Below are 26,131 nucleotides of genomic sequence, written 5' to 3' on the forward strand. Positions count from 1 at the left end.
ACATTGTAAATAAAAAAAACCTTATCTAACTTGGTGACTGCCAACACACTGACTGAACTTCCTTGAACTCTTATCTGAATATGAAATTAATGGAGTTCTGTGTTGCTTTATCCAGTATTAAATATTAATGTATCTTTCTCTCTGTGTTGTGTGACAGTCACTGAGAGCTCAGAGACGTCCTCCCAGTGTAACTCCAGTGACAGTGTAACAGGGCTGAGTAACCTCACTATACCCGGGCACCCCAGCAACGTCATGGACTCCTACAACAACAACGAGACCTCCTCTTTCCTGTGCCCTTCCACGCCACCCTCCTCCATCGCGTCTCCTTCGATATTCCAGGAAGAGGAAGACCTCCAACCCCAGGGCACCAAGTTCATCACAGCAGTGAGTGTTTGATCATCTTCCTTGTTATCTTCTTATACTAAGATGACCTGATGTTGTACTACTGCTAACATCAAGTTGTTTCATGAGAGCATATTTTGAGAAGTATTAGATAAACTGTAGCTGCAGTGACACCCATTTAAGTCAGGTCAATGTATGACCTCCGCAAACTGTAGATTCAGTGTTTTTTCACATTAAACTCGGTGAAATTACAGGTGATTGTTGGAAAGAGTAACAACGACGGTTTAGGTGAGTTTTATTTTGTTTCTGTCCATTTTGAATGAAGTGTTTTACGCTGCTCCGCTACGTACAGCTGATCTCAACATAAACAAAAATACAGGTGGATGATGGTGCAAGCTGAACGGAGAGGGGGGGGCAATTGTACTCGGCGGAGGTCTGCACTCTTCGAGTGCCTTTCTAGTTATTTATTTAAGTCCCGTGTTTTAGATTAAGTCTATCTTTATATAGAGGTATGAACACTTCGTCCCAGAATATTTTCATGTATTGTTTAGGTGCAGTTAGGACAGTTAATCACATGAAGTACTTTAATGTTTTACCCTATTCATATCTTTTTTAGTTTTTCTGATTCAATTATGTCTTTTTATAATTATTATAATTCTTATTGAAAGAGGAGTAATCTACTTGATTGTGCTTTTAAAGGAACAGTGTGAAGCATTTAGGGGGATCTATTGGCAGAAATGGGAATATAATATTAAGTATGTTTTCTTTAGTGTATAATCACCTGAAATTAAGAAGCGTTGTGTTTTTGTGACCTTAGAGTGAGTCATTTATATCTACATAGGGCCCTTTTTACAGAGCCAGCCGCTATGTTTCTACAGTAGCCCAAAACAGACAAACCAAACACTAGCTCTAGAGAGGGCCATTCGCATTCTCACGTTGGTCACCGTAGTTCTCCTACGCGCTTAGCACACAGGAGACGTTTCAGTTGGTTGCAAAGCTGCCAAATCCTACACATTAGACCTTTAACTCTTTCTCGAATTTACTGCATAATATAATATAATATAATATAATATAATATACTATATTTCTTCCTATTGATCTTGTAAGTCTCCTTAAGCCCAGCCTTCATCTACTAGTATGGTAAATTCAGCCCAAAATGTACTGTATTCCCACTGGTACAGGGTAAAAGGCATTCAAGTATGGGGCGTATGGAATATTTTGTTTTTGTTTACATACATACATTTTACGTACAGCAGTTTTATTCATCGTACTTCTTTATTCTCTTTGGATAATTTTTGGTTGCCAAATCGTCAGTTTATGGAGTTAAGTTGACGCTGCATAGCCTCGTATCATTCTGAAGCGCTCCTGCTTTCTGATGTGGTTTTTACTTTTACTCAACAAAAGCAATAGAGGTTAGAAAGGGTAGTGATTAGAGACATTTTAGCACCATGTTGATTATTTGTCTAAAGAACACTAAAGCCAGCAACATATGTGATTTTAAAGCCTGATTATAACCCTGATTTTGGCTATGATGATCAATTTTAATAATCATGTAATTGGTCATATGAAGAGGTTTAGGATGAAAATGTCTTCTGCGTGATCTTCATACCACTCAAAGCTGTTGCAATTATATTGACAATGTTTGATTTTTCCACCTGTAAAATGTATAAATATTCTACTTCAAGTAGAGAAAACTGTCATCTGCAAAAGTCCTTAGATGACAACATTTTATTCTCTTCATTCACACATTAATCTGAATGTGGAGCTTTTATTCTCATGTGTATACTGTCTTCTCATAGCTACATACGTTACTTACAATAGCTACGTATAATAAAACCAAACAAACTACGCACATTGTAACCGGTGTGGTAAAACTAATTATTTAAATGATGGGGTATATTTTAATTTCGGACTCTTCAGAGTGGTAGAGAGTATTTGAAGCTTCCATTTCACTCACCACCTTTTTGCTGTTTTGTTTTTACCAGAGCAAGAACTCTCATATGGCAGTAGGCCTATCTACTGTGGTCTGACTCAGAGCTGAGGGGTTTTAGCTCAGTAAGTAACCGGTGTCACCTGAGCGGACATCTGTGTTGTTCCCTTCACAACCTCATTAACAACTGTGAGGAACCCGACTGACTACTAATCCGTGTGAAAATGTGCTTTTGCTGCCTGTGCTGTTGTCGTTGTGTCCTGCATGGCGGTGTGTCCTGGTGGGTTAGAGGGCTCTCCTCCTGACTCGTCGTTTGTTTTCGTTTTTAACTTCTGGCTCGGCTTCGTTCATGTTTTCCTCATCCTCTCATTTTCCTCTGTGCATCTGTTTGACACAAGGGTGAAATTTGTGTCATGAAATCTAATGTTAAGAGTTTCATGTATGTTTGAACACACGCATGCTTTGTTACAACCTTTGTTTTGGGGCTTTGGATGCATTTATGCTGGGTTTTTTTTGTTGATGCCTGAGTTTTGTGTTATTTAACAAACTGTTTAACATGATGTTTTTATTTGTTTCTAATGTTCAAATGCTTTTATTGTTGAAAAAACTGAATTGCGTAACCACAATACACTAAAAGATTAAATTCATAAAATATTACAATGCAAAATAGCAGCTTTAAATTGGATGAGCTGGAGGTTGTAGTAGGAAATAGACCGAGCAGAATGAGAACAGTCTCACTGTAATTACATTTAAGCAAATTGAATTCATGTGGAATAAATAAGAAGTTCAGTGTTGCTCTTTGTTACAGGACCTAAATGACAATTAAACACTCACAGTCCATCGTTTTTTTATTATTCCCCATGTTTAGATGTTGCTTTAAATGTATGCTCAACTTTTAACCAGTAGGACCCCAAAAGTACTGAGAATACTTACATATGTGTCTGTTAAAAATGTTGTCATCAAATAGAAACAAACGTATTTGGCTCCTTTAAATGTTTTGATAAAGGTTAAAGTATTTTTTTTAATGCATTTAAATACGTTTCCCTAAAATCTCCCCCGTTGCTTATTTCAGTGTTACTTCCTTCTTTGTTCATTCTTCAAGCTCCAGTCAGTGTTAAAGTTATTTTCAGTGTCTTTTCGTTTGTAAATTGCACAGTAATCTAGTCATAAACATTTAGTATAAAGTAATAGCAATGTTATGGACAATAACATTGCTTTAGCACTTCAAAAAATACATTGCGTGTTCCCCTTTACTTTGTTTGTGCAGCCAGAGTAAAGCATATAAAAACATCACCTGAAAACCACTGGTTTAAGATAGTAACGTTGAAAATCGCTTCAAAAATAAATGAAATTGGATAAGGTATTTTTTGTTAAACCTTCCACAACTCATTTTACCGTTTGAGTTACATTTTGCTCAACCCCTTGGTGTTGTAAACAACACTGAGGCCCAGTCGTTACTGAAAATTTTACAAATTTAGGGTAACCGAATTATTGATTTGACAAAATCTATAGTTTTTAAAATATATTTTATAATGCCATTTTTAGAACTAACAGGTGTTTCAAGGTGTTTAAATGCGCCCTTTAGTTGACTGCTTAATAATGCATGCTGACTCGAGTAAAATGATGGTGCATAATGTGGAGAAAAGATGTTTTTCTAAATCTCCTTTCTTGTGTTTTCCTTCTTTCTTCACAGCTGTGAAGTCCTCAAGCTGAATGATGACGGTAGTTTGAACATCAGGACAAGGAGATGCAAATAAGAGGAGTCCAGCTTCGCAGCACTAAGAACTTTAATGGATGAAGCTGAATTATTAAATGACATTTCATTATGATACTGTAAATTGAAAATTGACACATAATATACACTGCCATGATGGTACGTCAGTGGTCTGTACATTTGTTTTAATGAGCTAGGTATGAATCAGTGTTTATATTGTAGATGAGTTTTTTTTAAGTATTTTACAAAACAAACAAAAAATAGCAGGCAGATCTATCAAGTCTTTTCTTTTGTTGGCAGTCCTCTGTTATGACAAGGTTGTACAGATGATTAAAATGTTTAAAACACGTTGTTGTATTCATTTCTTTGCCACAATTAATTATTTCCGCCTATAACACAAATTCTTCACAGCTCAGTAAAGCTTTCAGTATGTGAGGTGTGAGTGCAGCTGAAAACACATTGCAGATATTTCCATAGATAACTAAGCACGAGTGTCAAACCACACCGACAGAGCAGCACTATGAGGCCCACTACTACCGTTTCACAGAGAGATGCAGAGGTTGAGGAGCATGAAGAGTGTTTTTTCCTTCACATGAGAGAAGCTGACATCTATTTACCACAAGTCTTGTGTTCTCAGTCCGAGTCAAACATTAGACGCAGACCACAAACGTGAACAAGGCTGTTCAGCAGGGTTTCAGCTCCAATATAGGCAGTCGAGATAGAAAAGAAAGCCACATTAAATGTTTGCTAATACCGTCTTACTTCTAGCTACGCTTAACTTCTTTTAAGCATTAATATACAGCCTCAAATGTCTTCTTCCTCTTCAGCCTTTTCATGTTGATTTGGCACGTTTCTCTTTAGAGAACCAGAAGCAGAGGATTGCAGAGAGAAAAACCTCGAGCCCCAACAAGCAAAGTTCCAGCAACTCCATCTGTTAGAAACATAAAGATCATCAAGTACACATTAGTTTTATTTTATTGGCAAATATATGAAAATATTTGTCATATCCTTCACATTGTCTTACCCTCCAAAGCTGATCATTTTCTGGAGTCCAGTCAGCCAGGTCAACGCCTATCAGACAAGCTGAAACTACGGCTACAATAATACAGCCACAGTTAACCGCGAGGGACACCTGGAACATAAGACATAACTTTGTTATTTCTTTTATTAATTATCTAACTGTTGAAAGCTGTTTGATGGGCTTGTATTGAGTTGTACTTACAGGTAGTAAAGCTGGATATTTGAACAAAAGGTTTGAAACAACTCCAGCAATGATGAACTGCAGAGGACAAGTTGTAATATTAACATTTGTTTTAACTTGTGTTTTTGCTTACAGTACAGTTTTATCTGCTTTATTTAGTGCATTATTTTTTATAATTTTTATAATGTAGGCAATTTGAGCAGAGACTCACGAGTAGTCCAGTCATGTGGGAAACTCTGAACAGATTCAAAAGTGAATGATTAATCTCCTGAGTTGCTGCAAAGAGAATTCCCACTCCAACACTGAGGAGACCGCTCATCATCTGCAGAGACTGAGACAATGAATTCATGACAATGCATGTGTCCTTACTGGAAATCGTTACCAAATAAACACCCTAAAATAAAATTAATAACAAGAAGACATATAATATACTGTAGGCTGCATAAAATATCAGTATGTTGCATGAAACATGTAATTAATTAATGTTTGCAACAGTTATACAGAAAAAATAAATGTTGTTCCTAAAAGGAGATATATTTTCATCCAAACGGTAATAATAAACTGTGTGAACTAGCAAATAACTCAACATCGTGCACATATTCACAGTATTATATGTGAGCTTTTACACTTCAGAGGTAGACGAATACCACAAAACCCTCAACCAAGCATTTCCTGTTGCTGCTGTCCAAATCTGCAAGATGGGTACAAGTTATTTTGGACATCCGCTTTTTCTCTGCATCTAATCTGTTTGTGACATCTTGCATAAACTGTGTTGTACATATTTTTAGACATTAAAATAAGTAAAAGATTGTGATCAGTAATGCGTCTAAAGTCTTTGCAAAGTAAAATATTATATATAATACAAAGTAGTAATGTATGAGAAACTGCACTGTGTTAGTTCCTTTTTCTGACTTCACACAATATTGCTGCAACTTACAAACTATGAAGCAATACTTACACACATTAAAAGGCATCTGTAAAGACTTGATTACAATCATATTACACATGAGGCTTATACAGTTCAATTATGTTTGAATTATTTGAGAAAGCAGTGTGTAATGTTATATTTTAATTGCATTTTTGTGAAGAAATGAATGCAGACTGACAGTAGCTCAGGTAGACCGTGTTGTCCGGTAATGGCAGGGTTAGTAGTTCAATCCTTGTCTCTGTAGGGGTGAATGTGAGTTCTTGTAAAGTGCTTTGCATTTTTCTCAGGACAAAGGTACTATAGGAGTTTTTTATGACTGATGTTTGTTTAATGATACAGTCATTTGCAATGTATCATCATTTCTATTCAATGTTTTCAGAGTCCTCTCCATTCAAACGTAGAACATTTTACATTTTCTACTGGGGTCAAATACATTTTCACAAACCCCAATTCAATGCAGTGATTAAAATACTCTGATTTTATTATAAAATGGATTTTAGAGAATACAATGAGTGTACAACACCAGAAATACACCATGAAGTTGAGTCAACACCTCTGTAATAGTAATATGACCTTCTCAAAGGGTTTGTTTATTGGCATGATCTATCCTGACCAGCAGTTTTGTCACTCACCCCCAACACGGCCGGTTGTTTCTGCAGCAGGTCATGCAGCGGCCCTATGTTGTCTGGCATGAGCTCTGAAGCCTGGTAATGTTGCATTATAGGCGGATGTCTCCGCCCGGGTAGTCGTGGCGCCTCATCACCTCCATGGATGTCCATGTCAACATCGGCACAGGCCATGGTGCTTCTCTGACCTGCAGGGATGATGGTTTCTTGTGTATAACATGTTTGTACTGTGAATCCTGACTCCTTTAGTCTTAACATGGGACAAACAGTGCAGTAGCTTTAAAAAGGTACTCAGAGTGACCAGAAAGGTTGAAACCCTTGTACATTATAATGCAATGCCATACAACAGTACTGTAACAAATTGTGAAAATTAAGATTTTTAATTGTTTCTGACACTGAGGTGACGATTCAGTAACATTTTTGCTGTTACTGACTGTAGTGTTGTTGGATTACATTATATTTGAAGGTACGATATTTTTCTTCATTTATAAATGAAATAAGGCAGACAAGGTATTACAGATTTCTTTCACTATAATGCAATCCATTACATGATCACCAGCTTTGAAAAGAACCACAGAACAAAGTAAACACCCAAACAATTAAAGGAGTAGTATCATAAAAATCTAAACATATTAAATATTGTATTTATTGCAGTGCTTTTGCAGCTCCCAATAGTCTAATTCTCATATATTACCAGAATTATTGTTTCTTAGATGACACATTTAACATTCACAAGACCGTTCGATCCACTTAGACATATGCAATGACACTGAGATGCTTACAAATTCATAATCTCTATTGCAAAACAGCAACAGCAAAGCTTTTTTTCAATGCAATTCAATGAAGATCTTACCCGGTTTGGCTTGAGAAGTATCTATTTCACACTCTGTATGTGTCTCAAACAAGTGCCTCACTCTTTAGGCATGGTTTTAACTTCCCCACAAATACTTTGACGGATGAGGTCACCATCACGCCTTAACTTCCTTACTCTGCCAGTGGTCTCTACTGGTCTCTATATCATCATGTTCAACACAGTGATAAAAGTTGTATGTTATGGTACAGTATTTCTCATTCAATATATACACTTTTCTCTACATTTATGAACAAAAGTTCAAAAATTTGGGCAGTTTTCAATGTTTTCCAAATCAGTCTGCACGCAAACATTTTGTGGGTTTGTGTGTGTGTGTGTGTGTGTGTGTGTGTGTGTGTGTGTGTGAGAGAGAGAGAGAGAGAGAGGGGTGGGAGGGTGTGTGTGTGGCAAACAAAGACAATTGGCGTGCAGATCATTTCCTTGTCAAGTTCATTTGACAAAGCAGAGAATTTCAGGTCTGAATCTAGATAAGAGAAGAAAAGAAGGTATGTAACTGAAAACCTTAACAGCAGATCACCACAATTATATAAAAAAAAACTGCTTTAACGGTCTTTGATTCGATCGTGTTCACAGGAGAATGAAGAAGAAGAAGACATTTGTATGTGATGAAACAATGATCATCACCATTCCCATTGGGAGTCTGAGGGACGCTGGAGATGGTCAACTGATGCCGGAGAACTTTCAGTGTGTGTACAAAGATTCCTACAAGGTCTTTGCGATCAGAGGGAAACCTAAACCTCTCGGAGTAAGTTGAATTGTCTTTGTGTTCTGCATGATCACAGACTATTTCATGGCTTTATACTTGTATATTTTTGGCTTCAACTTACACACAAAACCTGCAGCATTATAATGCAATATGTTTCTGTTTTCTTTTTTATTAGGCAGCCCAAGCCATCGCTGGTGTGTTCATTGTCACGCTCGGTCTGATCTTTACTCAGACAGATTACGTCATCAAGATCTACACTCTACCCAGTTTTCTGGTAAATAAAATTGCAAAACTACAAATTTAATTAACTCCCATAAGTAAGTAGATAACTGTGAAAATACAATTAGAAACAAATTCTTTAGACATTTCCATTGCTATTTACTTATTGTTAAATAGGGAACAATATATCTGTGCATCTGTTCTTGTACTTCCTTTAGCTTCTGAGACATTTCAATTTCCCCATTCCACAGTATTCACTATTATATTTCTTATCTTATCAATATCTTAGTTTGTGGTGTGTGGTGTGCTGTCCTATGCAGCTGGACAATATCCAAACATCCATGTGGTAAGTTAAAAATTAAGTCTTTGTTCACAAGTGAAAAATCATTTACAATAGGTGAATTAGAGGTGATTTAAATTTAAATAATGGCATGTACTGACTGAATACTATTATTCTGGATAGTGTAATATTTGTATTGTTTCTAATAGTTTTTTTTTTTTAGGATGTTATTTTTCTGACCAGATTTCTTCTTTAAACTTATTTACTCTTTTGAACCTAACAGGATTCATTTCAGTTTGATTGAGATTTAGATAATCCAAACCCACATTTTTATTTCCTACTGTAAATATGAAATAATGCGTGGGAGAATTCCTTCAAAAACATGGATTGTATGTAGTAAAAATTGTGAGATTTGCAGAATAACTAAAACATAGTGACATAGTATAACATGTTATTTAAAGTTAACGTGTTACTTAACATCAGCAGTAGAAGTGGATGAGATATTAAAAATACTTGAAGTGAGTAGTGAAGTTTCAATTATGTTTGCCATCCAGTTAGGCTTTGAACTGGTGTTTTTAAGTTATTGTTCTTTGTTAAATTGCACCAATAAATGAATGATTGTAATTAACAAATTAGAATTCTAAGAACTTTGTACTTTTTTTTTTTTTCTTCTTTGGTTCCTAATTATTATTCATGTCTGTTTCACCTTCTAGACGAAGCTGTCATTCTCTCTGAACATCATCAGCCTCTTCTGGTCAATTGCGGCAGTTTGTATCTGCTTGATCCATCTTCATGTTCCACCAGGATATCGCATGTCACAGGTCCATGAAGGAATCAAGGGACTGATTTTGACTCTGCTGATTGTTGAAAAGTTAATCGCCCTTTTCTTGATCTACTGGTTGAGTAAAGCTGTATGCAGGCAACATTTCAACACTTTGGTATGTGAATTTCTTTTCACACGGGAACTGCATATAAGAGGAAGTACTGTAGATTATGTGTAACTATAGTGGTTCCTTTTCTCCGCAGCCCATCATACTGCTGAAACAGGGAGACTGAGACTTGATGGAGCTCAACAAGCCAATGACCCACCGGCTATTTACATGGTACCTATAATTTCCTTATTGTATGCAGAGTGTATAAAACCCTATCAGTGTCATATACCCCTCAATATACAACTATTCATTTCAGAAGTAGTACAGTATTTTGTTTGTGTACATCTACCTGTTTATTGCTGTTTAATCATTTTATAACAGTATAGACCATTAATAAAAAAAGAAGTATTGGTGTTACCTTTGGTTTCTAAGTCCCGGAGAACATTGTATTGTCTCAACTCCTGGAAGTTTAGATCATATTTTAAAACTCCTTGTATTGTGATCATTGTTTGCTTTTATTCTGTTCTCTGTGAATCACTTTGTATCTTTGTTTTGGGCAAATAAATATGATTATTTTATTTGTTAATGCTTCGTTTGTCTTCTTGTGGACCTATAACACATTTCCCTACTTTGGACAATACCAGATAACAGTTAAAAAAAAAATAATTAACTGGTTTTAAGATCAGCAACATATGCAAATCATCCCCAAGATAGTAAATCTACATTTGGTATCAGTTAGAAAAATAATGTAACACATTTTTTTATCATACATTTGCTACAAATGAAATAATCATAAGATACAATAATCAAGTGGAAGTATGAGACAAATCACTTTCTACGTGGTGAGCTACTACAATGAAAAAATCAATAATTGCCATACAAACTTAAAGTTAATAGGCAATTTTGTAAACAATTTTCCAAAACAGCTCTGCAGCTAATTTAAAGAAGTGGATCCTCTAGTACAAAAATGCTTTATGCAACCTTATTATAATTCTTTTTGTGTAAATTCCCCTGTATAGCCAGACAAAGCCGGATGAAAGGTAATGCCGTCCCGTTAATCATTCACGTCCACTCCGCCTTAATGAACTTGTGGGATCATATTTCAAAATGACAATTTATGCATCTTTAGATGGTTTCTCAAGTATTAGATATAGCCCTTACTCATCTGAATTTACACATCTTATGTATTCTGACGCCTTGTGATTTTCTTAAATTTTACACACAAGTCTCACTTTTATAACATGGATAAAAGTTATCAATGTGAATTAAATACAGTAAAGTTATCTTTCATTGAGCTCACAATAACATAAATCTTGAATTTACATAATAAAGCATAAAGGCCAAAAACTTAAACTCCTTTAAGGATATATATTTCAGTTTAAAATAAAGTGCTATTGTATTACTGCCAGTAGTGGAATGTAATTAACTACATTTACTCAAGTACTGTATTTTAGTACAATTTTGAGGTACTTTGAGTATTTCCATTCTCTGTTACTTTATACTTCTACTCCATTATACATCTCAGAGGTAAATATTGCACTTTTTATTGCATTACATTTATCTGACAGCTTTGGTTAGGCTACTTTACAGATTATTATTTTGTATCAATATTCTGAATCAACTAATACAATTTATATTTATATTTTTGTAGATTAAATTGCTCAGCAGTTATGAATTACAATTTGCCACACCATAACGAGCTGCAATATTAATGTGATGTACTGTAATGTCAATAATTATAATCCAATTATATATATATATATATATATATATATATATATATATATATATTTCTGACATGGGCCTTTTTACATAATAATAATTACTTTTGATATTTTAAGTATATTTTGATTGTAATACTTTTGTACTTGTACTAAAGTAAGATTTTGAATGCAGGACTTATAACAGAGTATTTTTACAGTGTAGTATTATTATATGTGTCAAAAAATAATTTAAAAAAATAACAAATTTAAATAATAAAATAATAATAATAATATAAAATAAAAAATAACTTTTCAAATCTCTTTGCACTTCTTTCCTAAAATACCAGAAATTACAAATAACAGTAAATCTTTAGAAAATTGGTGCCCATGTTAGTTCTTGCTGCTCTGAATGAAACATGATGGGGACCCCTGCTGGGAGCTCAGGATGTTTTCTGGTTTCAGTGACATGTGAAGCCACGAGAGGCCGCATGGGGGAGATGAACACACACACAATCAAGTGAAGTAAATTCACCTTTCAGTGAAGGATGTACTCACAGGAAACACATTCATTTGACATTCAAATAACTGCACTGTGTTTAGCCTGATATGTTCAAGTTCTCCAAACCTGTAGGGCTTACATATATATATTTAGAATATTAATTCAGGGGTTGTTTTTACACAGTGTCCCTGTAAAACGTCAACACTCAGTACTTCCCCACTACATGAGACATGCAGACAGAGTAGACAGTAACTTTCTACTGATGCACAGAGAGACATCACTACATGCAATGTAATTTTCCATTACAGTACTTACAGAAGTCATGCTTTTAAGTCCTTGCATGGAGGTCACGCTAAAACCAATCATAGCAGCATGGAGCACATGATGTGAACTCTTCCGCTTTGGGACACTCCCTACTAACAGAAGGGCACCAATCACAATCAAAAGAGAACAGTTTTATGTTATGTTATGTTATGTTATCTTATCTCGTATTGTTTTGATATTCCACAGTATTCACTATTATATCACTAATATACTATTATTCTGGATAGTATAATATTTGTATTGTTTCTAATAGTTTTTTTTTTTTTTAGGATGTTATGTTTCTGATCAGATTTCTACTTTAAACGTATTTACCCTTTTTAACCTAAGTAACAGAATTCATTTCAGTTTCATTGAGATTTAGATAATCCAAACCCAAATTTTTTTCTCCTACTATAAATATGAAATATGGCGTGGGAGAAATCCTTCAAAAACATGGATTGTATGTAATAAAGATTATGGGATTTGCAGGATAACTAAAACATAGTGACATAGTATAAGATTTTATCTAAAGTTTACGTGTTACTTAACATCAGCAGTAGAAGTGGATGAGAAATTAAAAGGTGTGTGTAGCCTGATATATGTTCAAGTTCTCCAAACCGGTTGGCTTACATATTTTTAGAATATTAAGATAAGATAAGAGATAAGATATTCCTTTATTAGTCCCGCAGTGGGGAAATTTGCAGTGTACAGCAGCAAAGGGGATAGTGCAAAAAACAAGATGCATCAGCTAACACAGTAAAAAAGAGCTAAACAAAGTGTAACAAAATATGAACCATTTAAATAGAATAAAGTATAAAAAAAGGAGCAGTATATACAGTATTGACAATAAACAGACTATTAAAGGGACTGTTTGTAACTTTTTACAGGTACAAATCTGCCGGCTCAGGATCCCATGCACGCTCGCTCCCATGCTTGCCTTTACTCACACACACCACGCGCATTCTCGCTGTCTCGCTCCACCTCTACACGTGCATGCGCGCTCACTACACACTGCAGAAGAGTTAGTAGCTCTGAGAATATCTAGTGAATGTACAGTGGACGTTTGCGCAGAAATAACTGCTGCAGCTCCTCCAGACCAACAGAGGTTTCCCGTGTCTTGTGAAAGTGACGGGGCTCCGTAGCGATAAACGTTATCGTCTCCGACCGGGTCGGGAGGCAATAACGTTTCTTTTCCTGCTTCAGCCCCGGAGGCTGAAGCAGGAAAAGCCAACACTAGGATCAGCATTGATTCATGGAGAGACCAGCGTCTGGTCAGCTAACATTACTGCCAAGCAGGTGAAATATAGAGTGATATTGTGGTTTTAGCTGACGTGTGTCACCTCACTGTTTTGAGCGATGCTCGTTCATGTCTATGTAGAGCGAGCAAGCGCGAGCCCGACGGTGACTTTCGTTGACTTAACGGCCACAGATGTCGCTGTTAAAGGGACTATTTGTAACTTTCAGAAATGCTTGTTAACAGCGACACCTGTGGCCTTGAAATCAACGAAAGTCAGCGTCGAGCTCGCATTTGCTCGCTCTAAATAGACATTGACAAGCATCGCTCAACACAGTGAGGCGACACACGTCAGCTAAAAGCACAATATCACTCTATATTTCAGCTGCTTGGCAGTAATGTTAGCTGACCAGACGAAGGTCTCTCCATGAATCACTGCTGATCCTAGTGTTGGCTTTTCCTGCCTCAGCGCAGGCTCAGGCAGCGGGGCTCCTCAACGAGTTACGTTATCGCCTCCCGACCGCAGCCGGCACCCCCCAGGGAGACGCCGGCACCCGGTCGGTAACGAGACGACGACGTAACACGTGGAGGAGCCCCGTCAATTCACAAGACACGGAAAACCTCTGTTGGTCTGGAGGAGCTGCAGCATTTATTTCTGCTCAAACGTCCCCTGTGCATTCACTAGATATTCTCAGAGCTAAACTAACTCTTCTGCAGTGTGGAGTGAGCACGCGTTCACTGCCAGTAGAGGTGGAGCGAGTACGCGAGCACGCGCGCTCTGTCTGAGTGAAGGTGAGCAGGCAGCGGAGACGAGGCTCCGGCCACACGCGAGCACGCATATGCGAACGTGTGGCGACCCGCTACATTTATACGCTTAAAAAGTTACAAACGGGCGGCTGGTTAGCTCAGTCGGTAGAGCGAGCGCCCATGTATCGCCAAGGCTCTGTCCCTTGCAGCGGTGGACCCGGGTTCGAATCCGGCCTGTGGTCCTTTCCGCATGTCAATTCTCTCTCTCCCCCTATCAATAAAATGCTTAAAAAATGCCCCCAAAAAAATAACATTAAAAAAAAAAAAAAAAAAAAAAAAGTTACAAACAGTCCCTTTAACAAGAATTTCTGAAAGTGACAAATAGTCCCTTTAACAAAATTGCACAAGTGGAAAATGATATTGCACAGTGAGAATGAAAGAACCTCCACCTCAAAATATCAGATTATTATCAATTCACAGTTTAAGATTGTTAATTGATTTAGTAGTTAAAGAAGTGTCATGCTTTTAAGTCCTCGCGTGGAGGTCATGCTATAAACACTCATAGCAGCAGGAGCGCATGATGAGGGCGGGAGGGCATCATGAGGAGGGTATGTGTGAACTCTTCCTGCTTTGGGGACACTCCCTACTAACATGAACACCAATCACAATCAAAAGTGAACAAGTTATCTCTAAAACTGTCTTTTTTTAACCCTTTGTTGCTCATTCTGCTCAGCTGTTACATCTACTAGCTTGCTATGTAACCCTATATATGTTAATTGTATAGTGTGCAGTAGCAGTAAGTAGTGGTTGCTTGCTGCTGGTGGAGGAGGAGGAGGAGGAGGAGGAGGAGGATCACTTTCTCCTGCTCCTGTGAGGACCTGCTGCTGCTGCTGCTGGTCTCTTCATGCTATGGCGTCCGTGTACAGCGGATCCCACACCTTAGACAAGGATGATGTGAACTACAGGATGCATTTCCGAATGATAAACGAGCAGCAGGTTGAAGACATCACCATCGAGTTCTTCTACCGGCCGCACACCATCACGCTGCTGACATGCACGGTGCTCAGTCTGATGTATTTCGCCTTCACAAGGTAAGACGACCGCAGCTAGCTGGGTTAGCTTAGCATAGCTAGCTAACGGTGATGCTCTGACTGCAGCAGCTAGCCTTTAGCTGCTCCTCTTTTAATGACTGAAATGAACATTTACATGCACATGAAAGCACTGGAATAACTTCCTCAGTGACTATATGTTGCTATCATTAATAAAAAGATAATAATAATAAAGAAATGTGTTACATAATAGTGCAGTGATGCATGTTTCCTGATATTAGCTACAACAATGTTACATTTACTGTGATTATCTGCTTTAATAACCACATTTTACCCTTTAAATCTACTATATATCACACTTTCATGTGTTGTGTGAATACATGTGAGGCACATGCAGTTGTTGAAGGCATATAAAGCTTATTCTACTTATAATAGGGGTTGTTTATTAACATTATACCACAGTATACCACTGGTGGTGGTATTAACCAACATGTGTGTGTTTACTCTAACCCTGCAGAGATGATGGGAACCCAGACAGTAATCTCTGGGTGGGGCTCATCCTGGTCATTTCCTTCTTCCTTGTCATCAGTGTTTTGGCATTTCCTAACGGTGAGCACAAACATTATTATTTTCATTTAGTTAAAGTGTGTCTGCATATATAGACATTAATTACCTGAAAGAGCAACATAAACATTATTATTTAACATATGACTGACTGCTTTTACAGGAAGAACCTCATTGTGATACTGTGAAAACGAAACCAGGAAGCACAAGTGTCTATGCTTATGGGCAGTATACTGTATGTGGAAGTAGGGCTGCATGATTATTAGGGGTGTAAGAAAATATAGAAAATAAAAGGATTTTTATTTATTTTATTTATTTTATTTTATTTAATTGCACATATATAAAACTGCACAAAATCCAGTCAATTAAAAAAAACAAGAAATGTGTCAGGAGAGGTCAAGAAGCCACAGGCTTATACAAAGGATCTCCCCTCAACCCCAGGAGAAAAAAAAAACAATAACAAAAAAGGAAGAAAGATCTAAACTAACATAATTTTAAAAACAGAAAAGTACACAAAAAGTACACAAAATATGCAGGAAAAACCCTAACCAAATAGTTGAAAATAATCCAATACAAACAAATGAAATACATACAAAAAACAGTACAGAAGAAAAGAAAAAATATCTAAACATATCAAAAGATAATTAGACATCATGAATTAAATGTGATGATAATTTCCTTTTAAAATGCTCTAAGGATAACGAGCTCTTGATAACATGTATTTTGGTGTTCCATACTTATACACCACGATATCTGAGGGAGTACTGGCCATGTTTTGTTTTGTAAAAAGGCAGGTGAAGATGACTAACCTGTCTAGTATTATGTGAATGAATTTGAGAATTAGATTTAAAGAAGTTGCTAAACGATGATGGTTAAGAAGAAGGCAAGAACATATAGTTATATATAAACACACATATCTGGTGAATATTTATGTCATAAACTGAAATCACGCAGCGGCTCCCCAAAAGTGAAGGTGTTGGCTGGCTGTTAGTTTAGGAGGTGCTTGATTTGATAGTTTTCTATGAGCTCAGCACACATTTTAAACGTCAATATCACATTCGATCATGTTCATTTAAGTGTGGGAAGTCAAAGTTGTGATCACGATTAATATTCGATTAACTGTGCAGCCCTAAGTGAAACAACAATACAAAGGAAAACTGATTTCATTGTTTCGTCGTCACTTGTTGTAGATGATGTATTTGACATAATATCTTTATGTGCCTCACTTTAGGTCCTTTCACCAGACCACATCCAGCAATATGGCGAATAGTCTTTGGTGAGTATTGCTCTCAGAGGGTGAAAACTGTTTTTATTTGGAGCTTAGATTTCCTTTCCTAACGTCCCGTCTCTCTCTGCTGTAAAGGTCTGAGTGTCCTCTACTTCCTGTTCCTGGTTTTAATCATCTTCCTCAACTGGCGGCAGGTGAAGCAGCTAATGTATTGGTTGGACTCCAACCTGCGTTATGCCAAAAGAGAGGCGGACGTAATGGTGAGTGATGCAGGCTTGCACGGAAAATAATTTTCATATTGATTCACATGCACCAGTTGCGTTCACTAGCAGGGGATTATCAATCACTTTAATGAGACAATCTGTGCTGCTCTCTGCAGGACTATGCGGTGAACTGCCATGTCATCACCTGGGAGAGGATCGTGAGCCATTTTGACATTTTTGCATTCAGCCATTTCTGGGGCTGGGGTATGAAGGCCCTGCTCATTCGAAGCTACGGCCTCTGCTGGACCATCAGTATTACCTGGGAGCTTACGGAGGTAAGGAAGCACACACCAGATGAGGTTATCACACACTAAACATCCCGTAGCATCCTGTGGCCTATCACTTTCTCTCTGGCGGCCTGTCTCTCACTCCGTCTTTATTATGGAGAAATTGTAAATTGTAAAATTGTAAAGTGTTTTATCTGGTGTGAAGTTGATGGGTTTTGGCCATTCTCAATACGTTTATATAACCCATATTAGATATTACTGTAGGCTAAAAAACAGTTTTTCAGATATGATGTAGACTCACAGCCTCCTAATCTCCTCTTCAGCTCTTCTTCATGCATCTGCTGCCTAACTTTGCTGAGTGCTGGTGGGACCAGGTGATTCTGGACATTCTGCTGTGTAATGGAGGAGGCATCTGGCTCGGCATGACTGTCTGCCGCTTTTTGGAGATGAGGACCTACCACTGGGCCAGTATTAAGTATGAACTTGCAATCTGGAAATTAACTACGAGTAACAGTATCCAGTTTTGTGTTCATCTTTAGTCTGTTGGATTTGTGAAGTTAGTTAGAGGTTGTGATAAGGGAAGTGGGGTTTTATATGGTAAGCCTGGTGCATGCATTTCATGTTATCAGCCCTGATTGAATAATAATACATCTAATATATTAGCAGTAACCAGAGGTGGAAGAAGTACTCAGATCCTTTACTTAAGTAAAAGTACTAATACCACACTGTGAAAATACTTGAATGTAAAAGTCCTGCACTAAAGTTATTAGTAAAAGTATGTAAGTATAATCAAGAAAATGTACTTAAAGTATCAAAAGTAAAAATACTCAATGCAGAAAATGTCCCCGGTGACTGTTATACTATCATATATTATATCATCAGATTATTATTATTACACATTTGTGGAGCTAATTGTATTTTACATAGGGCAGCAACTAATGATTATTGTCATTATGATTAATCTGCGGATTCTGCTTCAGAAAATGGTGAAAATTCAAAATGAATAAAAAGTAAATAAGAATAATTCAAAGGCAAAAAACTGAAAATCCTCATATTTGTGAAGCTGGAACCATGAAATGTTTTTGCATTATAAAGGATTTAAATGATTATCAAAATAGATACCAATTAGTTTTCTATCAGTTAATTAATCAACTAATCATTTAAGCTGTACTCATCAATGTCTTAAAATCTTACTAATAATAAGTACTTATTAATAAGTAACTAGTAACTTAAGCTGTCAGATAAATGTAGTGAAGTAAAAAGTACAATATTTTCCTCTGATATGTAATGGACTAGAAGTATAAAGTAGCATGAAAAGACTAAAGTAAAGTTTAAGTACTTCAAATTTGTACTTAAATATAGTACTTGAGTAAATGTATTTAATTACATTCCACTACTGACAGTAATACATTATCACTTTAATTTAAACTGAAATGTAAAATATATCCTTAAAGGATAAAATCACAAGCTAAAGAATGTTTATATAGTTATTTAATTTTTTGGCCTTTATGCTTTATTATGTAAATTCAAGATTTATTTTATTTTGAGCCCAATGAAAGGTAGTTTTACCTTATTTAATTGACATTGATAACTTTTATCAATGTTATAAAAGTGAAAATTGTGTGTAATATTTAATAAAATCAGAATACGTAAGATATGTAAATTCAGATGAGTAAGGGCTATCTAGTACATCAAGTAATGCATTTGAGAAACCATCTTAAGATTGCATAAATAGTTGTTTTGAAATATGATCCCACAAGTTCATCAAGGCGGAGTGGACGTGAATTATTAATGTGATGGCATTACTTTCATCCGGCTTTGTCTACTGTACTAACATAATACTTATTGTAAATCTATCTGCATGTCTTTGTAATCCTTCTCCTGCGCTTCCCTTCAAGAGACATCCACTCCACCACAGGGAAGATCAAGCGAGCCGCGTTACAGTTCACCCCTGCGAGCTGGACCTACGTACGCTGGCTTGACCCGAAGTCCTCCCTGCAGCGAGTGATGGGCGTCTATCTGTTCATGATCATCTGGCAGGTGGGTCACTGAGAAATCCTCTCTCGCCATCTCCCCGTGACTAAGTGCTGACTAGTTGGAGATCATCCGGTGTGCTCTGCGTGTTAAGTCCAGGCTAATCTAATTATCTCCTCTCTTGTTGAAATCTAAAACCCGTCTCACACAGATCCATATAATGCACTAGTGTCCTGCTGTCTACACGTTAACAGCTAATCCCATACGGATGAAAGACACACTAGATTAACCGGGAGCAACTTATAGTAATGAGTAAACCGTGGATGGAGAACTTGAGTAAGCTCCATTGCTTTCCACTGGAGAGTCAACTGTGGCTGCCAAATTTCTACCCACTGGAAACCATGGCGATGAAAGCTGCTGTTTCTCTCATTTTTTTGTGTGGTGATGAAACAACATTGTTCTCCCCTCTCTGTCACTCAGGCAACTCTCTTGAGGCTTTAAATAGCAATTACCAGTCTTTGAGAATTAGTTGAAGAGATGGGGGACGTCTCCGCTCTACTCAGCGCGGTGACAGTTTAGCTGCTCTTCACTGGATTCAACCAAACAGGCTCCAGGCCAAATGAGTGAATAACACGGCAGCAGGCCTCCCTCATTATCTTCCAGTGCGGATGAGAGGGACATGGACAGAGTGTCCCCCTAAATGAACTGCTAGTATTGTTGCCAACTACTTTATCCAAGTGTGAGTTGTAGGAGAATCTTTGTTTTGTCAGTGTCCTGGCTGAACTGATCGACCTTTCTGGTGCATCTCTCTCTGTCATAAAGCACAAATTGAGTTCCATTGCCAATAGTTCTTACTAACAGCACACATTTTGACTTGTTGAACAAAGGTGTAACTCGAGATGCAATGTTTAAGTCAAGCCTGATGTATACACATAAAAGAGTGATCCCAGTCATTTACACACTGTGAGGCATACAGCTTATTAATTAAATACTGGTATCAGATCGGTATTCGGTATAGGCTGATAGCCAAAGCCCAGGTATCGCTATCGGGACTGAAAAAGTTGAATCGGTGCATCCCTCGGTGTGACTAAAACATTAATAATGGCTACATTTCTTATAGTCGGGACAGTTCCAGGGCCCTGTTTTTGTGCACGCAGTCTCACTGGCATGGCTTATTGGTACCTGTTAATGGAGCATAGCTGTCATTACATGGCATTTGCGACACTTGTGCTAAGACTATATCAAAACATCTGCTGTGAGATAACACAGAAACATGGGAAAATAGGATCCGGGTTGAAAAAATACCCTTTAATGTTATAAGTAACACACTTTTCCTAATATGACAAGTCAAAATGTCTGCTGTGAACGCAGTCCATAAGTAGTAGAACAGTGACACAGTTTTTATTGTGTTGGCTCTGTACTCTAGCACACTGGATTTGATGCTGACTTGCAGCTGTACGAGTGTTGAAGGGCTTTCACATCCATACTGTGTGAACATAGTAGGAACTGTTGTCCTTTTCATACATACAGTCGTTTTACAACAGTACAGCAGGACACAGTCAAAGCAACCAGTAGGTTTTTAGGGCCAAACAGTGCAACGTTCTTGACTGGCTAAGTCGGTCACCTGATCATAATCCAACTTGTGCAACGTGTTACTGTGCTAAAAAACACTGAAGACGAAATCCCCCCTGAAACAAACAACGTCACCATGCATATTAATACTTGCACAATATTTGGAATCAAACATTGAATATGAATACTTTACTTCTCCTTAAATACTTTATGTAAGATTATTTATATTGGGGTCTATGTATAAAAAGTGCCTACGTTCCTACACTAATAACTTCAACGTCAATGTGCTTGAATAGAGAGCTAGAACAGAAATGTGTCTCTGTCCAACTTCTCTGTGTTATTTATATACAACATGAAAATCTTAATCTCTTTTACCCGTTTCCCTCTTTGTCCATAGCTAACAGAGTTGAACACATTCTTCCTCAAGCACATTTTCATCTTTCCTGCAAGCCATGCTCTTAGCTGGTGTCGGATCCTGTTCGTTGGTATCATCACGGCTCCAACAGTGAGGTAAAAAACACATAAGACAGTTTTATTAGTAGGGAAATGATCCCTAGAAACTGACTTTGACGAGCAGATTAACGGTACGGCAAATAACTGACTGTTTGCATTGCATTTGTTCTTTGCTTTAGGCAGTATTATGCGTACCTTACAGACACACAGTGCAAGAGAGTTGGGACCCAGTGCTGGGTGTTTGGGTAAGTGAAACCTAAATTAAACTACTACTAAAGTTGATCTTTTTTTCTCTCAGGTAAAAGCCACATAAAGGGCTTACTTGTTTTGAGCTTTCTTCAGTTTAAAGTTGAATGCAGGTCAAAGGCTTTAGTTGTTAACGTTTGTTTTTCTCCCCTCATTCACAGGGCAATAGCCTTCCTGGAGGCCTTGGCGTGTATTAAGTTTGGACAGGACCTGTTCTCAAAAACACAGATCCTCTATGTGATCCTCTGGCTGCTGTGTTTGGTAAGATCAGGATCACAGTAACGTTGCATTTCTGTGTCAAGATGAATTACTACGGTCTTCTGCAGCTAGTTGTAGGCTCGTCATGCTTTGAAATGCATGAAATCTTGTGACTTAACTTTGCCGCCAACACACCATAAATTTTCACACACATCTTTCTGTTTAAACATTTTAAAAAAACAATTGAACATCACAAACGTCCAGTGCTGTAAGTTATTGATTATGTATTTTCCATAAATCATTATACAGTCTCTGTTTTTGTTTGATCTGTTTTTAGGCCTTCATTACATTCCTGTGCCTGTTTGGAATGGTGTGGTACGCTGAAAATTATGGTCCAAGACAAAAGGTATGTCTATTGCTTTAAATTGTAGAAGTGTTGTTAAGTTTGTCATATAGTTCATAACAAAAACGAAGCAATGTTGGTCTCCGTTTAAAGCTCTCTTTAATCCTGTAAGGGACGCATGGAAACTCCCATTTGTTTGGGTAACCGGTTCGTTTATTATTCGTTTGTTGAAAGGCAATGATGGCTTACGCACCTGCACAAGTGTTAAAACAAAAGCCCCTTTTGGACCTTTGTTGTTATGTAAATCTGGTATCAGTTTGTCATGTTGTCAGAATAAGCACCACTTTTACATAAAACTCACACCAGCGGTCTTAGTAGGTTGACCTAGTATCACGCTCATGATGGTCATTACCTACGGCAAAATAAGTTTTGAACTTTGGTATTTTTCAACCTGGACCCTGTTTTCCCATGTTTTTGTGTCTAACTGACTAATAGCGACAAAAAATTCTCAAATTGGTCCAGTATTGAGGGAGAGCGCTGTAGACGGCAGCTGCTCACGGCAGCTGCTCACGGGAGCCGCAATATAAACCTATTGGGGCAACCTGGCACCGCCATTTACGTCCACTAAAAGTGCTTGTTTTTGCAATGACAGGCTCTGGTTGTTATTATAAGTGTCTGACAACATTATGGAAAGAGTCTCGTTCAAGGAGAAGTCTCGTTCTCAAATTTTGCGAGGTGACGTGTTGCCGAAGACAACGGGTGGAAATGTGAGTGCCAGCCGGGCCGAGTTTGTCGTGTTGGAGTACAGAAAGCGTAGTTTAGTGTTATCTAAAAGATTTTCAATGTCATGGCTGAATATTTAGATGATTTCGACAATGTGGACGAGGTCTTTGAATTCGATGGCCGCCCGTATTTACTTGAGCCAGAGTATATGGATATTCAGGTTTCACAACAAGACTTCTACTTGAGCGGGACTTGGACACAATAACAAACAGACCGGATCAAGCGAAAGGTAATAAAAACGTTTTATTTCTCTGTTGGGTCTTTTCCATAATGTTGTCAGACACTTATTATAATAACAATCTGAGCCTGTCAGTGACAAAAACAAGACCTTTCAACTCCCTGCTGTTCTCACATGCCAGGTGCTAAATATTGCACAAGGTTAGTGAGCTGCAACAATCCTTGACACCTATGTCTCAATGACGAGAAGCCATTGCTCCAACAGATAGGCGAAGCCAGCAGTGTTGCGTTTTCCATATCTAAAGAATCGGCTGACTTCCTCTTGAGGGACCCTCTGCGAATATAAACTTTCCCGTTAAATGTTATCATTCAGTGTACTATGAAAGCTGCACAGGGTCAGTTAGCTGCTATATGTTCCGTGTCCAGTTAATGGTATATGTGTCATGCGTCTGAACTTCTTCTCCTCTCACAGAGCCTCTCAGAGTGTGAAGACAGTTATTACGCTGAATATGCCGACAATGAAGAAGTATTTAAAGGTACAGTGACTTTACTGTAAATCATCAACCACATAAAAAAAGGCTCATAAAAGTAATCAGCTGTAATCTTGTGAAGGGCCGACCTCTAGTGGTTGGAATGGTGTTTTACTCATACTGCAAAGTTCAGTTGCATCTTTTTATAAACTCATTCCCAAGTGTTTGACCCTCATGTTCCAGAGGAGACAGACGAAGATGACGACAGCCCTACGCCCAGACGTAGAGGGAAGGACTCCGGAAAGACAGAATCCATCAACGGCCTGGACAGCCAGTAGGAGTTGGAGCCAGAAGCTGGTGTGCGACTCCTGAACTCACTCCAAGGGAGCCAGGTGTGAAGGATCACAGGTTGAGAAGGGGGGTAAAGATGCAACCACTTCCTGGTGTAATTAAAGTCTAGAAAGCCCCCACCTACAGTAGAGGGAGTGGAGACAGGAGAGGCTAAGCGGATCAACAGGCCCATGCAGTGTTATTAGGAGTGCACAGAGGCTTGGACTACAGAGGTGCACACTTAACTGTGTGCTGTAGTCATAAAAAAAACACTCCTAAACCACTGATCACAGGTTTCTGTGAAAGAAAGACAGCTTAGTATTTTGTGTGTGAGAGAGAAAGAAAGAAGTGGCAATAAAAACTGCCGATTGTAGATGTGACTGCATGATCATTGTAGCTGATAAACTATAATTTACAAACATTTATTCTACGATACAGTATATCATTGATGGTCAATGTGCATTTGACTGGTTTTACACCAGCCTTAACTCCAGTATGTTGGTTCGACACATTTAAACGTTAAAAAGCCATTATGTAGAATTTATCACAGCCTCTATGTTTATAGCACAGAAAGGCTAATGTCCTTTTATTAGTCATCTATTGTCTATTTACATCCTAGATGTTCACACCTGTTTCGTGTTTATAACTTGAATGTGGGCAGGATTTCAATGCAAGACGGCTTTAGCTTGGTTAGGATCATTGACTGAGGATTGTGTTTGACCCTGGAACAAAGCAAAGCACAGTTTAAGCACTTTTCAGAATGTTTTCTTGCAACTACTGTACATTTTGTAATGCTTGAGTATTTTTGTGAATCTTCGTGACCTTGAGTGATTTTACTCTCCCTATCCATCTGTGGCTGCTATCATTTTTTTTTTTTTACTTTACTGATATCGGAGGGCATTCCTGCATGTATTGTCAGGCTCTACCTGTCTGAGTGCAGGCGTGGCTTTGTTTCACTGTCGACCTTCTTGTTACGGCATATATTGCATTTGCATGGCTGTGTCAAATCAAGTGTTTCAGTAGGAAAATGTTACAAGAATAGTCAACGGATCTTTGTATAACACCACACGCCAGAGCGCCAGTATTGTTATTTTTATGTCTTTCACTGTCATCGTATTATTTTAATTCACCCCTTGTGCCTGTTTGCATGCTCTCTTTTTTTTATTCCCAACTTTTCTCAGTTTGTATTATGACAAAATTTTGGCTTTTCGTGTTTTTGATTCTTCTGCTCTCGAGTGCTTTCTTGAATGTTTATTTTCATTCGCTCTATCGGCATCATCTCAGTACAGATATATATCCCTCATAATCCTCGACAATCCAGACGTTGACCTCTGTGGAATGGACCAGGCTCCTGTGCTGCAGTAGACACTATAAATGGTACATTGTCTCTGGATTTAGATGTCATTTGCCAAAAACAATTCCGATGAAAATGGCTGTTCTTTTTCACTGTGAAGTAATGAAACATAATAAAATGTTTTGCATTTCCTCTTAAACTCCTTGTAAGTTATTATTGGAGGTATTTGCCCTTTTTATGCCTCTGTGCCGGCGACAGCCGTGGCCAGAGGCATTATGTTTTCGGGTTGTTCGTATGTATGTATGTCCTTGTCTGTCTTGTTTGTGTGTGTGTGCGATATCTCAGGAATGCCGGGAGGGAATTACTTTCTTTCAAATTTGGGAAAAATGTCCATCTGGATTCAAGGACGAACTGATTCAATTTTGGTGGTAAAAGGTCCCTGTGACCTTGAGGCCGTTCCATTCTGGTGAACGTTATATCTCAGGAACACCCTGAGCAAATTATTTTCAAATTTGGCACAAACTTCAATTGGATTCAAAGATGAGCTGATTAGAATTTGGTGGTTAATGGTCAAGGTCACTGATACGTTTTTGTCCATAACTCAAGAATTCATATGCTAACTATGACAACTTCAAACAAATGTCTAATAGGATAAAATGATGAAGAGATGACATTTTGGACAGACATGGATGTAAACTGCAACTTCACTGGTTGGTGAAGGCATACAACCACAAGACAGTATATGTAGTTTGTTTTTGCAGCAGCACTACTTTCAACAATGAATG

At 37.8% G+C, this 26,131-nt stretch overlaps 4 protein-coding genes across 5 annotated transcripts in view; 3 read left to right on the forward strand and 1 right to left on the reverse strand.

The window, feature by feature from the left end:
* zgc:158766 (uncharacterized protein LOC100009641 homolog) overlaps nucleotides 1–4,334 on the forward strand; it is a 26,519-nt gene extending 22,185 nt beyond the window's left edge. The window contains exons 22-24 of one of the 2 annotated variants that reach the window (XM_037785130.1): nucleotides 158–384; nucleotides 2,328–2,397; nucleotides 3,966–4,334. In XM_037785130.1, coding sequence (XP_037641058.1) covers nucleotides 158–384; nucleotides 2,328–2,372 — 272 coding nt within the window. In that variant the 3' untranslated portion in view covers nucleotides 2,373–2,397; nucleotides 3,966–4,334. The remainder of the gene's footprint in view (nucleotides 1–157; nucleotides 385–2,327; nucleotides 2,398–3,965) is intronic. The other variant, XM_037785132.1, reaches the window with a different exon arrangement.
* si:ch211-269k10.4 (uncharacterized protein LOC100150242 homolog) lies at nucleotides 4,042–7,854 on the reverse strand. Its single transcript, XM_037785133.1, has 6 exons — nucleotides 7,595–7,854; nucleotides 6,748–6,929; nucleotides 5,399–5,518; nucleotides 5,209–5,265; nucleotides 5,011–5,118; nucleotides 4,042–4,917 (listed from the first exon to the last, which is right to left on the reverse strand). The coding sequence occupies exons 2-6, from the start codon at nucleotides 6,913–6,915 to the stop codon at nucleotides 4,819–4,821; spliced, it is 552 nt and encodes a 183-aa protein (XP_037641061.1). The 5' UTR covers nucleotides 6,916–6,929; nucleotides 7,595–7,854; the 3' UTR covers nucleotides 4,042–4,818.
* A 150-nt stretch (nucleotides 7,855–8,004) lies between these two features.
* LOC119496583 lies at nucleotides 8,005–10,277 on the forward strand. The gene is made up of 6 exons (XM_037783984.1): nucleotides 8,005–8,097; nucleotides 8,186–8,357; nucleotides 8,494–8,592; nucleotides 8,827–8,883; nucleotides 9,531–9,755; nucleotides 9,844–10,277. The coding sequence occupies exons 2-6, from the start codon at nucleotides 8,190–8,192 to the stop codon at nucleotides 9,871–9,873; spliced, it is 579 nt and encodes a 192-aa protein (XP_037639912.1). The 5' UTR covers nucleotides 8,005–8,097; nucleotides 8,186–8,189; the 3' UTR covers nucleotides 9,874–10,277.
* Nucleotides 10,278–14,827: 4,550 nt separating this feature from the next.
* On the forward strand, nucleotides 14,828–25,545 carry ptdss1a (phosphatidylserine synthase 1a). The gene is made up of 13 exons (XM_037785228.1): nucleotides 14,828–15,266; nucleotides 15,742–15,833; nucleotides 17,020–17,064; nucleotides 17,152–17,276; nucleotides 17,396–17,554; nucleotides 17,830–17,981; nucleotides 19,405–19,546; nucleotides 21,450–21,562; nucleotides 21,685–21,750; nucleotides 21,913–22,012; nucleotides 22,287–22,355; nucleotides 23,725–23,788; nucleotides 23,966–25,545. The coding sequence occupies exons 1-13, from the start codon at nucleotides 15,085–15,087 to the stop codon at nucleotides 24,058–24,060; spliced, it is 1,404 nt and encodes a 467-aa protein (XP_037641156.1). The 5' UTR covers nucleotides 14,828–15,084; the 3' UTR covers nucleotides 24,061–25,545.
* Nucleotides 25,546–26,131: the final 586 nt, after the last annotated feature.

The sequence above is a fragment of the Sebastes umbrosus genome, chromosome 11 (assembly GCF_015220745.1).
Source record: "Sebastes umbrosus isolate fSebUmb1 chromosome 11, fSebUmb1.pri, whole genome shotgun sequence".
Classification (NCBI taxonomy): domain Eukaryota; kingdom Metazoa; phylum Chordata; class Actinopteri; order Perciformes; family Sebastidae; genus Sebastes; species Sebastes umbrosus.

Excerpts from the sequence above, each read along its gene's own strand:
- ptdss1a (XM_037785228.1), top strand. The coding sequence starts at position 15,085 with ATGGCGTCCGTGTACAGCGGATCCCACACCTTAGACAAGGATGATGTG. Across the intron at positions 17,982-19,404 it reads TACCACTGGGCCAGTATTAA|AGACATCCACTCCACCACAG; the intron begins GTATGAACTTGC and ends CTTCCCTTCAAG. Across the intron at positions 23,789-23,965 it reads CAATGAAGAAGTATTTAAAG|AGGAGACAGACGAAGATGAC; the intron begins GTACAGTGACTT and ends CTCATGTTCCAG.
- si:ch211-269k10.4 (XM_037785133.1), bottom strand. The coding sequence starts at position 6,915 with ATGGCCTGTGCCGATGTTGACATGGACATCCATGGAGGTGATGAGGCG. Across the intron at positions 5,519-6,747 it reads AACAACCGGCCGTGTTGGGG|TCTCTGCAGATGATGAGCGG; the intron begins GTGAGTGACAAA and ends TCATTGTCTCAG. Across the intron at positions 4,918-5,010 it reads AAAATGATCAGCTTTGGAGG|ATGGAGTTGCTGGAACTTTG; the intron begins GTAAGACAATGT and ends TGTTTCTAACAG.
- LOC119496583 (XM_037783984.1), top strand. The coding sequence starts at position 8,190 with ATGAAGAAGAAGAAGACATTTGTATGTGATGAAACAATGATCATCACC. Across the intron at positions 8,358-8,493 it reads GGAAACCTAAACCTCTCGGA|GCAGCCCAAGCCATCGCTGG; the intron begins GTAAGTTGAATT and ends CTTTTTTATTAG. Across the intron at positions 8,593-8,826 it reads ACACTCTACCCAGTTTTCTG|TTTGTGGTGTGTGGTGTGCT; the intron begins GTAAATAAAATT and ends TCAATATCTTAG.